This window comes from Indicator indicator, chromosome 3, assembly GCF_027791375.1.
Source record: "Indicator indicator isolate 239-I01 chromosome 3, UM_Iind_1.1, whole genome shotgun sequence".
Taxonomy (NCBI): Eukaryota; Metazoa; Chordata; class Aves; order Piciformes; family Indicatoridae; genus Indicator; species Indicator indicator.
This window is the reverse complement of record NC_072012.1, coordinates 16,995,572-17,012,462: the sequence shown is the minus strand read 5'-3', so window position 1 is coordinate 17,012,462 and position 16,891 is coordinate 16,995,572. Positions and strand designations below refer to the sequence as shown.

The window sequence follows — 16,891 nt, the reverse complement described above, 5'->3', positions numbered from 1 at the left end:
GTGTACAGTTTCATACAGAACGTAACACTTCCCTCCAACAGGATTCATGCATCATTTAGTGGTTAACACATTCCCCAGAAGGAAAAAGCTCAGACAACCATCAGTGCTTAACCATTTGAAGGCAGGCATTCTACTGTAGCAATGTCTTGAGTGAGGTGGGGCCATTTCCAGTTCCCAGAAAGGAACAAAAAGACTTGATCAGCACCTTGACACCTGGTGAGCATATTTGCCTTCCCCATTTCTGACCAAAGAGTTCACAAAGGAACTGGGCTTACTGCTTGGTTTCATTCCCACCATGAGTTGATCAAACATGTGCTGCATCACACCACGATATTTCAGCCGGTGCCTGCCCTCTGATCCATAGGGCATTCAAGAACAGTACTAGTGCAAAAAACTCTCACACTAAGTTAAACTTATGCTGTGCCAGGGAGCACCTTTCTACCAGACTTAGATATTTCAGCAATAACAGTCAGATACAGAAGGTTTAACAGATCCAGAAGGAAGGAAGAGAAGACATCTCAGTGGCTGACCTGAAGCTCTAGAAGAGCTTCCTGAAGGAGAGCAGAAGGGGACACAGTACATGTCCAGAGAATGTTTTGGTTTTCTACAGGAGTTACTCTTAAAGGACTTTAATCCAAGATGGGCCCTTAAGCAACACCACAATCCAAATGATTTCTACCAATACGCATGTCCTTGCCACCATAAGTTCTGCTGAAAGACCTGCTTCTTCATGAAATGCTTTTCCCACAGACCTTAAGAAAACCCTTCCACCTCTTCACAGGCCAAGGAGGATTTTTTTTGTACTTCATTGTTTGCAGTGTTGCAAACGTAGTGTCAAAATACCATGAGAGACAGCTGTGAGCCACGATGGCTAAAGATATTCCTTTGGGGCTAACGGATGTACACTCAAATGGGTTTATAATGTGTCTATGCACAATGCACATCACATCAATGAGAGATTGCATGTAGCCTTTCTACTCATAGCAGACAAGTCAACTGTGAGAGAAATCCCTTTAAATCCAGCCAAACGAAACAGCAAAAATACTGGAGTTCTTCTTGGGACAACTACTGAAATAATTTGGTTTAGAGCAGAATTACCAGCCAGAGCCTGGCTAAGAAGGTGTTAAGGTATCTGGTGGGGAGCAACAGCGCTGAAATGGCTTAGCCTTTCCTACGTCGGAAATACCACACACAAATTACAGAAATCACAGTGTTGTCTGTTGGTGAAGTACATGTCCTCAGGGTGTTCTTTTCAAGCAGACTGCACCATGGTAAAGGTCAGCATCGTTTACAGACAAATCTATTTTGTAATAGGTGGTGCACACTGTGCTCTCTGTGAGACAAGTTACACACAAAACCACCTTTCTCAGATTGACACAAATCCTCGTGGGCATCTCGCTGCAGAACAAAGAGGAACAGGAAGCACTGGTTCAAGCAGATTGCCATCCCTGCACCATATACTTCAGGCAAGGCAGATCTAGGCTAGTCCATGGTGCAAGAACCTGAAAAAAATATTCCTCTGCATCTCTGAGTGCTTATCAATCTCTGATTTTGTTTTGACTCAGACAATAAACACTGAGGAGGTTCACACCCTTGTCTGTGCATTTTTATATCTTTTTCCAGCCATGACTATGGCCAGCATCTGGCCTTGAGTCTCAACCATAGGGATGCCCCTCTAATGACATTTGGAAACTACTTCCTCAAGTGCAAGGATTATCTGGAACCTAATTTCACTTGGCTTTTTAGAGCTTCTACAGCTTACCTAGGTTTTGGAGCTACTACTATCTATGAAATACTAAAGGTGAACTAAAAGAAGCTGCAAGTTTGCAAGAGGGTTCACAGTTCCCGTTAGCATTCCTAGCATTTGAGAACACTTTCATTTGTTTTTCTATTTTAAGTGAGGAACACAAAAAATGCATCCGAAATTAACTGTTTGGGAATCTCTTTCAGTGTGTAAGACTTTTTTCTGGAATCTTGTCATCTTTCTCCCATACCTCCTCCTATTCCACCTTTCTCAAGCATTACTCAATCATAAAAGCATCCATGTCTCCATGTGTCATGTTTAAATATATTTTCTATTTAGAGTAATGTGTGTATGTTTTCCCTCCTATGGAAGGATGGATTACTAGAAGTGTAACAATCCCAACCAAGAAGCATATTTGTTATGTTATATAGGACATAGTCCTGTTGGCAGAGCAATGGAAAAGCTTCTGGTCTCATCATAGCAGACCCCATGCAGCTTCTTTAATCAGCAGCATATCAACATTATCAAAAGTAAAGAGGAAAAACTGTGGGAAAAACTCTTTACAAAACAGTAAGACCAACTGCTCATGATGCTCCACTGTATTTTTAATACAAGGAAAAGCACAGCACTGCAAAGCAGGTTTTAATTAACTGCTTTCTCCTAGCAATACTTTCGGCTATGTGTAACAGTGCCAAGTGCTGATATTTATATAACTCTGCAATAGTTACCATTTTGCTTACAAACTGTTATTTCAGTGGAGCTCTGTCACCACCAAACAAACTCTGGCGTACATGTGGCTGCAGGAGGAAGTTTGGGGAAGAGATGCTCTTTTAGCATCCTCAAATTAAATGTTTAGTTTGAAATAGCCTCAGAAAATTCCTATTTTCTGAGCTTCTTCCTCCACATTGGAGAAGGAAAACCATAAACAGGACCAAGAACCAAAACAGACACCAACACTGTCAGTGACAACAACATCCTTTAACACCATCTTCTCCCTTGTAGAGTAACCATAGCATAAGAAGAGGCAAAGACTGGCTGAGATTCCTGCAAGGCTGATGAAAAATGCTGTGAGCTCAAGTACTTATCAGGTTTTCTGGAAAACTGTATGCAATACTAACTCCTTCCCAGCTGGAGTCCTTCCTAACCCCTTCCCTACTGGAGGCATCCAGCACGGGTCCTTTGTGTTAGTTTACACTGCCATAGTTAGCTTCTGCTTCTCTCATGGGTTTGGGGTTTTTTAAGCATCTTTTCATTTCTCCATGTGTCAGAGGGGTGGTTTCCACAGTGGAAAGCACAGTCCCCATGGAATCTGTGGGTTTCACAGGGTCTGCAAAGGATAACTAAAAAAGTAAATCCATCATCCATGATTTTCAAATTAAATTGCTGCTCAGAAGATGACCCTGAACTAGAAAAAATTAAAGTACCTGCCTATTCAAATTATTATAAAGCTATTTCCAGAGTGATCTCTTGGGTTTATGCTCTTTCATCTTCCTAAAAACAAGCAACAAATCCCCCACAGCAGTCAGAAGTATGATTTCTCCACCAAACCCCCTCCTTTTACACCATTTCCAGATATTTTATGTCCTTGGCTACCCATCTCTGCAGTGTCTCACACCCATACTGTCAGTGTGCTCTTAAAATAAGCTCTTCCTACCTCCCAGTTAACCAAACCTCACAAGGGCACTTAATAAATCACTAGGGTTATTACCAAACCAAGTGCTCTTTTCAGGACAAACACACACTGAAACTAATTTTTTTTTCCCTCCTTGTATGGTCCCATAAATCACTACATGCCACGAGAACACTTCTAGCTACAATGTGCACATGAGGAACGACCAAAATATTCTCCATGTACCAAAGTGTGTCTATAAAGATAGAACCCTACTTAACTCTGCTTAAGAAAAAGCAGATGAATTACACGAGACAAGTACCTACAAAGGCAGAAAATTAAAGAAACATCAGGTTTTCCAATATGTCAAGAAACACACCCACAAGTAAATAGAAGTTAAACCTGGACAAATTCCCAGACAAATGGCAATAATAGAGCATTTTTTCGTGAGGAGTATAGACAATGTTTTTGCTATGGGCTATGGCTCTTCTTCTCATGTATAGCAACTCAGGAGGCACTGGAAACCAGGAAAGGAGCATGTCTGCTATATATAAAGCCCCGAGTCCACATTGCGTGACTGCACAAGACAAAACCCCTCAACTCTCATGGGTGACATCAGTTTAGGCTTTCTTTCCACTTCTGCTTTGGTCTGAGATTCTCAAGGGAGCCTCAAAGAGTCAAGTAACCAAGTTCAATGAGTTTGAATTTTCCTATTGACCAGAATAGCATGAGATCACATTACTCAAGTCTATTTGTTAACGACGAGCACTAATTTACCCATGATGATGCCACATGGCTTGGATGCATGTTTTGCACACCATAAATGGCAAGGATGATGCCTTCAACACATAAACACTGTGGGGCATGCAGCAGCTTCACTCAACACCACTTTTCTCACATGTCCATAAAACACGGAAGGAAAAGTTTCAAACTTCAAAGTTTTCAACTTCCTTCCCATCAAGCTACTTGTAGTAAACACCACAAGCAGACAGCCATCACTATCACAGTAGCATTTTTATCTCCAAACAGGGAAGAACTGGCATTTCTCTATATAAATGTCAATAAAGCTACATCTTTATGGGTCTTGCTATATCCACTTGTTGTGACCCACGTGAGAGAACATTTAAAAAAAGAATGAAAAAGCCTTTTCCTTTTTGTTTTTGGTTAGAAATCCCCTGTTATCTCTTTGAAGAGTAAAGTTGTGAACAGTCATTGTTTTCTCTTCTAATTACCATGTTTACAGCAGAGACAGGAGTAGCTGGATTGTTTTGCTCTGGAGAGATACTTCTTGACAAAATGTATTATGCCAAATATTGCTGCTGCATATGGATTCTTCTGTTTTTGGTAGAGATGAAAGAAGTCTTAAACAGCTGAAAAACACCCTATGCCTATGGGTGTTTTACAAACAAGTCTTTTGGCATGAGTTAACTATTGCACTTGATGTCCAGTCCACCAAAGTCTGAATCTGTTCCAGGTGCCTGCAGGGAATGGCTGCTTAGCTGAGGCTGTAAAGATATGTATGTGTGAGTCCAGAAAGGTCCCACTTTAATCCCTGGTGCGTCAGTCAAGATAGGGGATACGGCAAAGGTATGAAGATATTTGAATCAGGCTGTTATTCTATTTGGTGGCAATCAAATGGATTATATATAGAAATTTTGGACTCATTTCAGAAAGAGTCATGGCTGGTCTGTAAAACCGTATCTGGTACTCTTCACTGCTATGCATTTGTCAGTTGGTTTTGATTCAGTATAGAACTATAATACAAATCAGACTACTTGCTAAAGCTTTTTAGCATCCCTTCTGAAATTATTGACCAAATTTTCAAGATGAAGAAAGAAATTCTGCTATTTACATTTTTAAATGCCTTCAAAAGAGAAAATACTGTCTCTAAGAAAGTTTGAATTCATCTCTGTCTACTCTCTTGGAACAAAAAAAAAAAATAGGCAGGTAAAGGAGGCAATAACATTCCTGTTTATTGTAACACTCCATAATTTGAATTTGATAAGGTATCTGGCAAAGTAAAAGGTAGCTGTCACACATCCTTTGGGATGTCACAGTCTGCTTACTAATACAAATTGTCAATACTGAAACTAACCCACAAGTTTCTGCACTTACAGGGATTTAAGAACTGAGCAATATAGGCAGATGTCTCTGATAGCCAGAGACTAATAAGTCCTATAGCTACAGAAGCACGGAGCCCTACATGGCCACTATTGATTCAGAATAAAACCCATCTATTCTGATTAAGCCAACGCCTTACAAATACAAGGCACAATGTAAAAACTACAGTTTCTGATTTAAAGAAGACAAATCAAAGTTTAATTTGGAACAAAACTGTCATCCCCCTTTCCTTGGTCAGAGTGAGAAATAATGGCTGTCCATGGACTAAACCAGCATCTTCTATGTTGGTCTTGGTTAAAAGGCAAAGTCTGTAAGAAGAAATTCTTTTGTCTTCAAAACTCCTATTGAACACAAAGAAAGTGTTGTATAAGTAAGCATTATGAGAGACAATAGATATGTGTATATGTGTTACAGATGACAGCTATAGACTTGGTTGGCCAAATACCAATTAATTTACGCAGCTGTCAGTTCAGGATATATTGGCTACCTTCCAAGCAGAGAGGTCGCTGTCAGGTTTAACCTGGTGCAGTTGAAAGTGGGACAAAGTGCAAATATTTTCCCATTTTATCATACTAAGAGCCGGCTCCCCTCTACCAACCTCTGGCTCAAGACGCATGAAGAAGAGACACAGTCCAAGGATTGCAACCTTAATGAGACACAAAATACAACTGTGATTCATCCTGCATAAATGCAAACAAGAGGTAGAAGTTGCCAGTGGAGTTGTTTTAAATTCACACTGGGGTCACATATCTACAAAACCATGCCCATCAATAACATCACTAGTCTAAATTCATATAATGGAGGCAAAAATGCAGCAACTTGTATTCATAAAGCATTTTGCATGCAGCTAAGAGCAAACAACTGCTTTGGACAAGGAGTGCTCAGGAAAACTGTCATTTCTGATAAGATTTCAGTTTCTGCCTTCTTGAACCAACAGTTTTGGAATACTTGTTTTTCCTCCTTGTACACTCTGATCCACTTAGAAATGCATATTTGATGATTTCCACAGCAAGTGAGATTTGAGCTCATGAAACTGCATACCTTGAGGATGCTTCCAGCTGGCTGGATGAATCCTACCTTGAATTTTTGCTTGGTTTCCTTTATGCAGTGCTTCACAAGTCATAACTAATTCACCACTCCAATACTTCAGTGTTTTATGAGTTAATGCCATGGATTTTAATAGTGTGAGAATAAGATAAAGGAGTTTCCACCGAGCTGTTTGGACTGTGCATGTAAATAACTCACCCATCATCAAAGCATGGTCATGCTGTGGTTAGAAATTAACTGGCTCCCAACAGTAAATCACAACAGTTTAATACAAAAAACTGAATTCCTCCAGCTGATATTTCAAGATTAATTCAGAGAAGACAGGCAAAATGCAATATGCTGATAATATTTTGACAAGTACATCTTCACTTTGCTAATGCCATGAAACCTTAAAATAGCCTTTCACACTTTTTACAAATGAAGAAATTACTTCCATGGAAAAAAAATCTTAGTTTTGGGCAAAATATTCTAGACATTTTTTAAAGAATCTTGTGCAGAAAAACAGAAGATTAAGTGTTTTGCCTAACAAAGCCACCTAGGACTGCATCAGCAGCAGCTTTTAAGCACCCACACAACCTTGAAGATCTGGGCTGCAGGCACTTGTGAAAATGCTTTCTCTAGCACTACTGCACCATTTAAAACCTGGCATCTTCTAAAACACTACATTGTAGCACTGCCATGTACAGAACCATTACAACCTGTAACTGCCCATGCCTGCTGTGGTTTGGGACAGATAGTTTCACAACTGTGTGTCCTCCCATGAAAAGACTAACACACCCTAGCTTCTGTGAGCTCCATAATCTCAAAGCAAAGCCATGTGCTAGCAAATTAAATAACTCACAGCTTTAAACATGTGGGTGTAACAAAGACAGACCTCATGCATCCAGATATATATGAGTCATTTTTCAAACTGGTAGACCTTATTAAAGAGCCTTTATGCATCTTAACAATTATTTCCTTTTAGGTAACAGACATAAAATCAGGTATTTGTAGCACTGAAACACAATTGTAACTGTCTTCCTGAGTAATAAATACTGGGAAATAAAGTATGGATTCTTGTTATTTAGCTAAAAGCTCTGAAAGGACCCTGGCTTTGTTATTCCAGCTATGCACAGGACAGTATCCACACAAAACACACATCTGGCACAGAAGCAGACTCCAGCTAAGCCTGAAAAACACATTCTGCTGATTTGAAAGCATCTTAGAGTGATTATTTCAGAAAGGAGCTGTTTCTTCTATAATACATCAGATTATTTTCCAAGATGGAGCTCTGAGCACTGATGTACTTTCATCCCCTCTTACCTGCACCCTCCTTCCAGTACAGATATGTCATTTTTTCAGTTGATTCAGGGTATGGGGTGACCTTGAAGAACAACAGTTATGCAAGTGAGATTTGGTAAACCATCACCTGGCAGGAGAGAGGACAGCTGCACTGTCACCCAGCAATTACAGTGAAATGACTTCTCACACTATAACCTTCTTGAAGGCACAGAGCCCTCTGACCATGCACCACGCGAGGCAGGTGGAAACACAGGAAGGCTGCAGCCTGCCCTTACAGCTGGCACTGAGCATCTGCCTGCAAAGCAAACTGTGTAAGACAGGAGAAGATGCAAGGGATGTTGTTTGTGTTTACTCTTTCAGAGGGGAACGTTCTCTCCTGTTTAACATATATGCCTTGATCTGCTTCCCTACATCTGCTTACATCTATTCTAGCATGCAATTCAATCCAGGCAGCTTTGTTTCAGGTTTCACTTTTTTTTTTCACTCACATGAATTCTTTGCAGCAAAATGAGGTGCTTAACAAGTAGTCAGTTGCTAGTGCCAAGGCAGAGCTGCCCTGTGCCATACCCACATATGTGGGGTCAGATTCACTTTTGCCTGAAACCTGAGAAAGGCAATTCATCCAGTCTGCATCTCCTTGATTCAAGAGATGAGCTCATGGTCTACAGCTGATGTCAGCCTCCAGGCATGCCCAACTGTCCCCCTACCCTGAAGAGTTTTGTAGTTTCTGGCTCCTTTCTATGCCTAACCTGCCTCCCTAGCAGAGATACCTGCAGCAACATCCAAGGGTGGGCACTGAGGCACCACCAGGCACCCAATCCAGCCCAGCAGATGCATGGAGACAATGGTTAAGCATACCCATTTGGGATGCCAACAAATATATTCTTGGAAGGATCCTACTCTTCCACCACTGACACTGACATTATTAATAGTACCACTGGGTATCACCCCCTAACTGGTTGCACTCTGAGTCATCACTGGGGCTGCAGGGCCCTGCTGGGGTTTTGGAATGCCCTGGATTTTGTAGTTGGCAGGGCTTGGACCACAGCTGTGTGGGGAGGGCAGAGTCAGCTTTTTGTCACCCTAGCACGACTGCAGTGGCATGAGCAAGCCAGGTTTTAACGAGTAAATCTACATAAAAGCTTTCTCTGAAAGTGATTACTTAATGTAACAATCAGCTGTCTCTTCAGTTCTTGCTGAGGCAACCTATCTTCTCACCATTATTCACAGAGGAGAAAAAAACAGTGAGGAGAAAAAAAAAGGCAAGAAGCCTGCTTGTCTATAGAGTGAGAAAACCTTCAGAGATACCACGTTACCTGACAGACAGAGATACCAAGTGCTTTTTCAATTTATTCCTTTTCTAAGCATCCCATTCATTTCTTTACAGGAAAAAGAGCTCTTACTGCTGAGGTGTAAAGAGGTAATTAGTTATTAACCCCTTAAATCTGAATCCCACAGCTTTTTTTACATCACAGTCTTATTACCATCACTTTATGTTAGCACTTATCAACATGGGATAGGAGTGTCTCCAATTCTGATGGCTCTGTACTCTACCTGCGTGACCTCACACAGAAAAATAATTTCCATAGGAGAGCATTAGTGAGCACCAGCAGAACCTCCAGACTAGGAAACTGCAGTACAGGACTATCCAGGCCAGGAAGGGCTGTGTTTTTTGACCCAGAGAGAGCCATGGCTTGAACAGATGGATCTGCCCCACAAAGCTACTCAGGAACGTTCACCTGAATTAACTAAATGCCAAAATTTATGTTAGGGCACATAAAACTTCTGCATGGCCAGTTTTATTCAGAATTAATATAGCCTTTGATTATGAGTTAAATTGTGCAGAAGAGTTTAATAACAGGTAACTAATGGGTTTCAAAGCTAAATTTGGACTCATCTTCCTAGAGGCTATCAGGTTAGCCCCATAGGGATGCATCCTTACAGAGAGAAGAATCTGGGACAGAGAGATTTTAAGGGGAATTTTGTTAATGGGACATCCTTTTGGAATGGAGCAAGGGACCCCTTTGACCAATATCTGATTTATGGGAGAGCAGGAATGCCTACATGTTCACCCACTTTAGGAAAACTTTTCATTGTTGTTTTTAGTTTAGTTTTGAGATGGGTACAGCCCTGACCTCTCAGACTTTGCAGAAGGATGCCTCCATGCCTCTCTCCCTGCTCCTTATTATAGAAGCAGTTCTTGGCTTTAGGTGCAGGCATATAAGGAGTGAGGCAAATGGCTGAGCATGAATCACTGCCTGAATACCCAGTCACCCCATCTTCCAAGGAAACAGGAGTGGAAAGTACCAGCAGAATTTTAGCTGACCTACTAGAAACAGTTCAATCATGCTGTTTAACAGGAAAAATGGCTTCAATATGCAATTAGGCAGAGCTCTAAAGATATTTAATGGTGCATTCTCCCAGAGGATCTAGGAGAGCAAATAGGAAGGGGTGAGAGTAGGAGATACCAAAATAGTGTAGAAATTTATTTTTTAAATCTCTGTTCAGCAAAAACCAACTAAAGCAGAGTATGATTTGTTAGCTTGAACAGTAGTTGCTCAACCAGACACTGATTTGTGCTGTTATTAAGTAATCAATACACTGAGGTTTAGATTTATTGTTCTTCCCCTTGCTTTGCTCCAACTCAGCACCAAATCTCTGTGATTGTGCAGGTATTACGCAGGCAGCTAGAAAGTTTCTTGTGATAAGTGAGGTGTAGCCAAGAACAACAAAAAGACCAAGTAATCAGGCATGTTTTTCTCTGACTCTTGAAGAGTTGGGGGGTTTGTTTGTTTTTTTTTTTTTTCTGTTTAATTAGAACCTCAGACTGGTGCTTCTCTGCAGGCCAATTCCTCACACCACTGTCTTCAGGAACCCATCTAAAAGACAGTTCATCTTGCAGCATTTTCACACCTGCACAATTACCATAAGTGAAGAAATTTCCTGCATTCTACAACAAACAATGGAAAGGGCTGTATTTACCTTTCTCCTGAAACTGAGAAAATGGTTGCTTTCAGAGCATGTTATGAAACTCCCCACATCTCCAGCCAGTAAAATCTGTGTCACACTAAAATGACCATGTGTCATTTTTCCCCATAGCCAGTTAATTAATAGAGCTGTGATAATCCTGTTCTAGAGACTCGGGTTTCTTCTTTAAACACATTCCAAGCCACAACATGTTTTATACTGAAAAAAAAAATTAAAGTCTAAAAATCCATAGAATCATAGAATTGTTTAGGGTTGGATGGAACCTTGAAGATCATCTGGTCCAACCCCACTGCTATGAGCACAGATGCCTTCCTCTAGACCAGGTTGCTCAAAGCTCCGTCCAGCCTGGCCTTGAACACTTCTGGGAAGGTGGCATCCACAGTTTCTCTGGGCAACCTGTTTAGTGCCTTACCACTTTCACAGTAAAGAATTTCTAACTAATATCTAATCAAAATCTACCTTCTTTCAGTTTAAAACCACTAAACCTCATCCAATCACTACACCCTCGAATCTTCCCTGTAGATCCCCTTTAAGTACTGAGGGGCTGCAATAAGGTCTAGCCTTCTTTTCTGCAGGTTAAACTACCCCAACTCTCTCAGCCTGTCTTCATAGGAAGGTGCTTCAGCCTCTGGTCATCTTTGTGACCCTCCTCTGGACCTGCTCCAACAATTCCATGACTTTATTGTGTTGGAGACTCCAGAACTGGACACGGTACTCATCTGATTTTGTGATGAGATGTAACATTGTGTCCAGCTACAGGGAGCCAGCACACAACCCAAAGAAACAGCAATCTTTGGGCATCGGTGCATCATCTAACTGAAGAAATTAGGAACATTCCCCTCCTGATGTGATACCAAACACAGGTTCTTAGTGGGGCTTTCACCATGCTCTGAAGTGTATCTTTGGGCCTGAACTCAATCTACTCACTCATTGCAACAAATAACTATCTAAAATTAGGCACTTGCTTGAACACTTTGTCAGGCTCAGGCTCTTGGATTAACTGCAGATTTAGTCTCTCCTGGCACACCAGTTAACAGCAAGCTCCTTCCCACTCTGTTCCCGCCCATCTGAGTCTTGGGGGAATGTTGCCATGGATTTCCACGGGACACAAAAGAGTCCATATTGGAAGAACCCTGTTAAGGTTGCTAGGCGTAAATATTGACTTAACGGCTCTTCCGCCTTTTTTCTTTTTTGAGAACAGATCTGTTGGCCATGGCTGGAAAAAATAAAATGATGGAGTATGCATGATTCACTCTGGCACTCACACAAACATGTAGATCAGTTGGCTGGCAGCTCGCTCCCCTGTTAGCAGAACATCGCTTCTAAAATGTGTCAATTTTTTTTGTCAGCAAGAGCGTCCAAGCCCACAGACAGGGAGATAAAATCTCCTGCCTTCCATCTACTTCACATGGGGACTGCTGACCTCCCCCAACATAGAACATTTGATTAATACTTCCAACAGCTTTTTAGGTGAGACACACAGAAGGACTGATGGGAGACTGCAATTGCTTTACACTAAAAACCCAGCCCAGAAATCTCTCTTCTTGCACCCACTTGCCTGGGTCTGCCGAGAAGAGAAAGAACTGCAAACCAAACTGCAGGTAAAACTTCTTTTAGTCAAAAGTCTTTTGAATAGGGGCTGTCTCACAGACAACAAATACTGAGACAGACAATAAATATTGTGACAGAAAGTCACATGGGAAGTCAGGAGCAGAAGTGAGAAGAGACCCAACTGGTTTGTCTTTGAATTACTGCTTTCACCACCAGGTTCTACTTCCTATAGATCTCCACGCAAAGACTTTTAATCCTGAATGTAAAAAGAAAACGGTTGGACTTGATTATCTTCAAGGTCGTTTCCAACCAAATTATTCTCTGATTCTCTGTAAAGTTATTTAAAATACAACTTCAGCACACAATATCATTCAAACCCTCATATTGATTCTGTCAGATCTGGATGATTTGGCAGATCTGGCAGGGGAACAAAGCTCCACCAAAGCAGCCTGAAATGTACAAAGTATATGTGATGCTCATATGTACCTGAACACGTCCAACACCATCTCTGGCTGTCCCTAAAAACTTGCTCACCACACACAGGGACATGAGCCACCTACAAGCTCACAGAGGCTGCAGGGAATATATTCAGGATTCCCCAGTAAAGCTCTGTTTGACATACAACTGCAAGAACACAAGAACAGTTGCATTTCACAGCACTAAGCAGATGTCTTTCTGTGCTGGTTTGAGGCCAGACAGATCTTCTCTTGCCCCGAGAGGGACAAGAGAATGACACTCACACAAATGGATTGGAGAGTGATGGAAAGTTTAAATGGAAAAGCAATTGGTGAAGCTACAGAAAACTACAAAACATGGTGCCAAGAATATCCCAAAGTGTACAGAGCCCCTTGCATAATACCCAAAAGCTTCCCAATCCTTCCCTTCTCCCACCTGAGGGTGTACCCAAAACCCCCAGGGCTCTTTCTTTCCCCCTCCCACTGCTAGGCAAGTCTCAGGCTGGCCAGGTCTGAGACTGCCCCCCCATCCTTTCTCCTCCTGGCATTAGGCCTAGACAGGCCTAAGAGGCCTTGAGGATACTCCCCCACCGTTACTCGATAAGAGAGCATCTCCCACGGGAGCAGAGAGGGAAGAAAGAGAAAGAGAATGACTTTGCAGATGTATTCATAGGGTGCAGGATTTATGGGTAGAAATACGCTGTTTCCTGTGTCCACCTTATTGGGTGGACATTCAGGACACCAGAGGTGTGACCTATGTGGCAGCAACAGGAGGCACCCAGCCTAAACTGCCACACTATCAGAAAACAAGTACCTCATCAGGAGAAGGACAAAATTCTAATGAGTGAATACAGGAGGAGAAAGTCCAGTGTTAGACAAGAGATCTTTCTTGAAAGTATCACAAGGAGTTTGCTTGCAATTCTGCTAAGCAGGGTGTCCTTTGGGACTTTTATGCCACCCTCCAGAGGCATAATGCAAAGCCTGAAAGGGAGACCTACATATTTAGATTTGCTTTGTATCCATCTTCTGTGGCTCTACACCTTCCTCTTACAGAACAGGGACCAGTTCTCCCTGCCACGCATCCTCTGTGCACATCCACTTCAGAAGCAGCAGCTCAGTACATGGCATGTTGAGGCTGTGGCACCTCACCGTTCTGCAGGGCAGCCCAGGGCTCTGGCATCCTACTCACTAACTGGACAACACACAAACTAGCCATCCCCACTCAGTTTTAAATTGCCAGAAACAAAACCAAGGATACTTAGATACCTTTGGAGCTTAGCAACAGCTGCTCAGGGTCTGCTCCACCTCTCTCAAATCTCTTTTTACTGACAGCTTTTGAAGGAGAGAATCCATTGGACAGAGAAACTGGTTGATATCCCATCTCCTCAACTATAGAAATATCCAGTTGGTTGTTTTCTAAGCATTTCCTTGGTGGTACATATAATTTCAATACTGTGTCTGATAGCAAAGATGTCTATTTTCAGAGTAAATACAATTACATGCAAAGCTTGTATTGGCAACAGCTAAATAGAAGACATCAGGAGACAAAAAAAAAAAAAAAAAAAGGAAAAATGTCTCTTAAGGTCCTAATGTGGATAGGACAAGAGACCAAGTAGATCTAATTGCATGAAATTAAGGAACTTTCCACCCACGCACTCTCCTGCCCTTGCAGCTGGAACAGCACAGCGCGGGTGCTGCCTCCTTGTTTCTCAGGAAATTGTTTGCAGAAGACAGAAACTGTTTACAACACAGAAGCAAGAAATAACCTAAATGATTTTTCTGCTCTGCTATCTTAGGGTCACAGCAAGGCAATTCTTACTGCAGGCCAATATTGCTGCTCTTATACCCACATATGAGTATCAGGGGACAAACACATGCAGACAAAGACCATTTCAAGCTGCCAGTTACTGGCCGCTGTTACCTAGTTATGGACATGGTAACGGTTGAGTTTTATGACATGTTCTCAATTATCCTACACAGCAAGATAACCTGTTGCATTTATCACTGGCTTTACATTTTACTGATTTGATGTTGGTCCAGCAATTGGAAGGTAGCTGCAACAAATGCTTCTAGCTCTTTGGAGCCCCACTTGTGCCCCTTGACTGCAAAGGATCCCCTTGCATACTGGGATGGCTGATTTCACCTTTGAATCTGCCCCTTTGACTTATGCTGTCTGACCATTTTGTTCAGAAGTATCTTGTTAAAGATTTAGAATCATAAAATGGTTTGGGTTGGAAAGGATATTAAACATCATTGAATTCCAATCCCCCTGCCATGGGCAGGGACATATCCTACTAGTCCAGGTTGCTTAAGGCCCCATCGAACCCAGCTTTGAACACTTTCAGGGTTGGAGTCTCCATAACTTCTCTGGGCAATCTGTTCCAGTGCCTCACCACCCTCATAGGGAAGAATTTCTTCCTAATGTCTAATCCAAATCTATCTTTTTCCAGTTTGAACCCATTACCCCTCCATCCTGTAACTACAAGCCCTTCTACGAAAGTCTGTCTCCAGCTACCATATAGGCCCCCTTCCAATACTAGAAGGCTGCTATGAGATCTCCATGGAACCTTCTCATCCCCAGACTGAACAATTCACTCTCAGCCTGTCTTCATAGACAGGTGCTCAAACATGCAGGTGCTCCAACCCTGACATGATATTTGTGGCCCCCCCCGGACCTGCTCCAACAACCCATCTCCTTGTGTTGGACACTCCAGAACTGGACACAGTACTCCAGGTGTGGTTTCACTAGAGCAGATCAGAGGGAAAGAATCATCTCCCTTGACCTGCTAGCCACACATCTGTTAATGCAGCCCGGGATACAGATGGTCTTTTGGGCTGCAAGTGCACACTGACAGATGTGTTGAATTTGTCACCAACCAGCACCCCCAAAGTCCTTCTCTTCAGGGCAGCTCTCTATCCATTCTCCACTCAGCCTGTTTCTGTGCTTGAGAATGACCAAACCCAGGTGCAAGATCTTGCACTTGGGTTCACTGAACTTCATGAAATTGGCATTGGCCCACGTCTCAAGCCTGTCAAGGTCCCTGTTTTGTTCAGGATCAGTTTTGTCACATAGTGCCAAGATGAGCAGCTTCTACATGGCCAAGAACTAAGGCAAGAAGTTTTACTAGGGACACCACTGCAGCAGGAATCAGATTGCCCCAGTGCAGCCTAGGCTTCTATGTAACTGTACTTCTTTTAATTCAATGAGTAGAAAAGAAACTTTTAGAAGTTTAAAACATGTTACATGGATCAATCCTAAAGTTAACAACCTCTTTCAATTACCTAGTAAGAAACTCAAGTGACAAGTTCAGATCCAAATGTCTTATGTCAGGTGAGACGAATCCCACCTTTGGGGCATAAGATGAGGAAGAGAAAATGATCAAGACTACATTGAATTCAGCTCAGTTGTGAGGTTACTTTGCCTTACCCATGGTAAGGAAAACATTGCACACCATGGACAATCCTGATACAATAGAAGCTGCCCTGAGAAGTTATTTTCAGAAGTGGTAGAGGTATCTTTCCATGGCACAGGATACACCTATACCATTACCATTACTATACCTATTCCATTGCCTATAACAATCTGTGACATGCCCAGTTAGTTTTAGAGCAATTACTGTGTAGACCATTTTAAGCATTTGGCGTAATAACCATGTTCTTGCTCTCCTCAAAGCCAGTGACCCAACTGCTGACATCATTGGTAGGTAAGGTCTTTTTAGGACATCACAGGTTTTACTTCAGCCTAACTCTACTTTTTTCCTACTCTGCAGTCATCTGGCTGTATTAATACAACAGAAAACCAGAGCATTTCTCAAAACATTTTCAGCATCATTTAAATTCAGGTGAGCTTGTCTGACTGTAATGGGCTGAACAATCTGCCAGTCACTCTTATCAATCACTGTTCCTGCTTTTTAAAAGCAGGAGTTTAATCAAAGTGAAGGTCTGGTACTTACTTTTTCAGGACTGCAATTTCATTCTCTATGCTGCTTTCCTTCCCTTTCAATGCCTTCTTGGGAATGCACTTGACTGCAAACAGTTTCCCACTCGCTCTCTCTTCAGCCAAAACAACTTCAGAGAATGCACCCCTGAAAGAAG

General features: G+C 42.0%; 1 protein-coding gene across 1 annotated transcript in view; it reads right to left on the bottom strand.

The window, feature by feature from the left end:
- CAMK1D (calcium/calmodulin dependent protein kinase ID) overlaps positions 1-16,891 on the bottom strand; it is a 218,190-nt gene that overhangs the window by 105,376 nt on the left and 95,923 nt on the right. Inside the window, exon 2 of the mRNA XM_054399522.1 lies at positions 16,750-16,881. Within this exon, the coding sequence (XP_054255497.1) occupies positions 16,750-16,881 (132 nt within the window). The remainder of the gene's footprint in view (positions 1-16,749; positions 16,882-16,891) is intronic.